The sequence below is a fragment of the Carlito syrichta genome, unplaced genomic scaffold (genome assembly GCF_000164805.1).
Source record: "Carlito syrichta isolate Samal-C Ts95f unplaced genomic scaffold, Tarsius_syrichta-2.0.1 Scaffold289811, whole genome shotgun sequence".
NCBI lineage: Eukaryota > Metazoa > Chordata > Mammalia > Primates > Tarsiidae > Carlito > Carlito syrichta.
Window position 1 is genome coordinate 1 of NW_007233907.1, and position 3,014 is coordinate 3,014.

Genomic DNA, 3,014 nt, shown 5'->3' on the forward strand with positions numbered 1-3,014 from the left:
GCGCCGCCCGGCTCCCGGCCCTGCCGGCCTCCTCCCTCGGCGCCGCGGCCATGGCGGCCAGCGCGAAGCGGAAGCAGGAGGAGAAGCACCTGAAGATGCTGCGGGACATGACCGGCCTCCCGCACAACCGAAAGTGCTTCGACTGCGACCAGCGCGGCCCCACCTGCGTGAACGTGACGGTCGGCTCCTTTGTCTGTACCTCCTGCTCCGGCAGCCTGCGAGGGTTAAATCCACCACACAGGGTGAGATCGATCTCCATGACAACATTCACACAACAGGACATTGAATTTCTGCAGAAACATGGAAACGACGTCTGCAAACAGATTTGGCTAGGATTATTTGATGATAGATCTTCAGCAATTCCAGACTTCAGGGATCCACAAAAAGTGAAAGAGTTTCTACAAGAAAAACATGAAAAGAAAAGATGGTATGTCCCGCCAGAACAGGCCAAAGTGGTGGCATCAGTGCATGCATCTATTTCAGGGTCCTCTGCCAGTAGCACAAGCAGCACACCTGAGGTCAAACCACTGAAGTCTCTTTTAGGGGATTCTGCACCAGCATTGCACTTACAGAAGGGTACACCAAGTCAGTCCCCAGTTGTAGGTCGCTCTCAAGGGCAGCAGCAGGAGAAGAAGCAGTCTGACCTTTTGAGTGATCTTGGCTCAGACATCTTTGCCGCTCCAGCTCCTCAGTCAACAGCTACAGCCGATTTTGCTAACTCTGCACATTTCAACAGTCATGCAGCTCAGAATTCTGCAAATGCAGATTTTGCATTTGGATAGTCTAGTGATTCAAGTAATTTTGGAGGTTTCCCCACAGCAAGTCATTCTCCTTTTCAGCCCCAGACTACAGGTGGAAGTGCTGGATCCGTAAATGCTAATTTTGCTCATTTTGATAACTTCCCCAAATCCTCCAGTGCTGATCTTGGAACCTTCAATACTTCCCAGAGTCATCAAACAGCACCAGCTGCTACTAAAGTTTCAACGAACAAAGACGGATTACAGACAGCAGACAAATATGCAGCACTTGCTAATTTAGACAATATCTTCAGTGCTGGGCAAGGTGGGGATCAGGGAAGTGGCTTTGGGACCAAAGGTAAATCTCCTGTTGGTTCTGTGGTTTCAGTTCCCAGTCAGTCAAGGGCATCTTCAGACAAGTATGCAGCCCTGGCAGAACTGGACAGCGTTCTCAGTTCTGCAGCCACCTCCAGGAATGCGTATACTTCCACAAGTAATGCTAGCAGCAACGTTTTTGGAACAGTGCCAGTGGGTGCTTCTGCACAGACACAGCCTGCTTCTTCAAGTGTGCCTGCTCCGTTTGGAGCTACGCCTTCCACAAATCCCTTTGTTGCTGCTGCTGGTCCTTCTGTGGCATCTTCTCCAAATCTATTTCAGACCAATGCCAGAGGAGCAACAACGGCAACCTTTGGCACTGCATCCATGAGCATGCCTGCGGGGTTCGACACCCCTGCTCCCTATAGTCTTCCCACCGGCTTTAGTGGCAGCTTCCAGCAGCCTGCTTTCCCAGCCCAAGCAGCTTTCCCTCAACAAACAGCTTTTTCTCAACAGCCCAATGGTGCAGGTTTTGCAGCATTTGGACAAACAAAGCCAGTGGTGACCCCTTTTGGTCAAGTTGCAGCTTCTGGGGTATCTAGTAATCCTTTTATGACTGGTGCACCGACAGGACAATTTCCAACAGGAAGCTCATCAACCAATCCTTTCTTATAGCCTTACATAGACACTTTACTGGAACAAACTTTTATGTGGTCACATTACATCTCTCCACCTCTTGCACTGTTGTCTTGTTTCACTGATCTTAGCTTTAAACACAAGAGAAGTCTTTAAAAAGCCTGCAATGTGTATTAAACACCATGTAATATGTGCAAAACCGAGGGCTCCAGTAACACCTTTTAACCTGTGAATTGGCAGAAAAAGGTAGCGATATCGTGTGTATTAAAAATTGGCTAATGTTAAAGTTATTGCAGATACCACATTCATTATGCTGTAGTACTGTACATATTTTTCTTAGAAATTAGCTATTTGTGCATATGAGTATTTGTAACTTTAACACATTGTTATGTGAGAAATGTTACTGGGGAAATAGATCAGCCACTTTTAAGGTGCTGTCATATATCTTGGAATGAATGACCTAAAATCATTTTAACCGTTGCTACTGGAAAGTTACAAAGTCAAAATTGGAAGGTTTTATTCATTCTTGAATTTTTTCTTTCTAAAGAGCTATATACATGCCTAAATTCTTTAAAAATGTAGAGGGATACTGTCTGCATAATAAAGCTGATCATGTTTTGCTACAGTTTGCAGGTGCAAAAAATAAATATTAGAAAATTAAAAAAAAAAAATCGTAAAGACAGTGGTCACAGATATTGCCAAGATGTGGTTGCTGTTTTCGTTGTAGAAGTTCCATATCCTGGAAATTCTTTAGTGAGCCAAGAAAAAAGGAAAGGAAATAACAAGTTTTTTAAAAAAACAAAACAGTTGAAAGGACAATAGCTACCTATGCAAAACCCCATTCTTTTGGGTTGGTAGCCTATAGACTCTTAAAGAACAGAGCAAGTCTGATGTGTTACATGGTTACTGAGCAATTAATTCCTTCTGCAGTTGTCTTGTGTATTGCGTCTGCTTCATCTCTAATGAGCAAAGTGTGAGGTCACTGACATGACAAAAATTATGAGGCCAGGATGAGAGGTACTAGAGCCCTGGGCTCCATGTGGGTGCTCTCCCTAGCTCATCCTCCACGGGAAATGAGCCTCCGCACATCATTGTTGGGGATGAGTGACTGCAGCTGCTGATTTAGCTGACTCTCAAACTGGACCGCTGGGGAAGGAAGAGCAGATACACGAGGTGGTGTGGCGTGGGGGAAAGCTCAGGCCCAGGGCTGCTCAACTCCCACTGCATTTCATTGCTCTGTCTGATAGGGAACACGGAATCGATGACAAGTGCAATGGAGTCAGCCTCAGAAGTGCTCATGGGGTTTTCAGTGATAGTGCCTTCCGA

At 45.9% G+C, this 3,014-nt stretch overlaps 1 protein-coding gene across 1 annotated transcript; it reads left to right on the forward strand.

Annotated features, from left to right (window-relative positions):
• Window positions 1–6: 6 nt before the first annotated feature.
• On the forward strand, window positions 7–1,888 carry LOC103256512 (arf-GAP domain and FG repeat-containing protein 1-like). The gene is made up of 2 exons (XM_008054362.2): window positions 7–743; window positions 846–1,888. Exons 1-2 carry the CDS (start codon window positions 51–53, stop codon window positions 1,725–1,727), a joined length of 1,575 nt encoding a protein of 524 aa, XP_008052553.1. The 5' UTR covers window positions 7–50; the 3' UTR covers window positions 1,728–1,888.
• The last annotated feature ends 1,126 nt before the right edge of the window (window positions 1,889–3,014 follow it).

Bases quoted from the DNA above. Each gene is read 5' to 3' on its own strand.
- LOC103256512 (XM_008054362.2), top strand. From the start codon at position 51: ATGGCGGCCAGCGCGAAGCGGAAGCAGGAGGAGAAGCACCTGAAGATG. The intron at 744-845 runs GCTCAGAATTCT...TTTCAGCCCCAG, and splicing joins CACATTTCAACAGTCATGCA to ACTACAGGTGGAAGTGCTGG.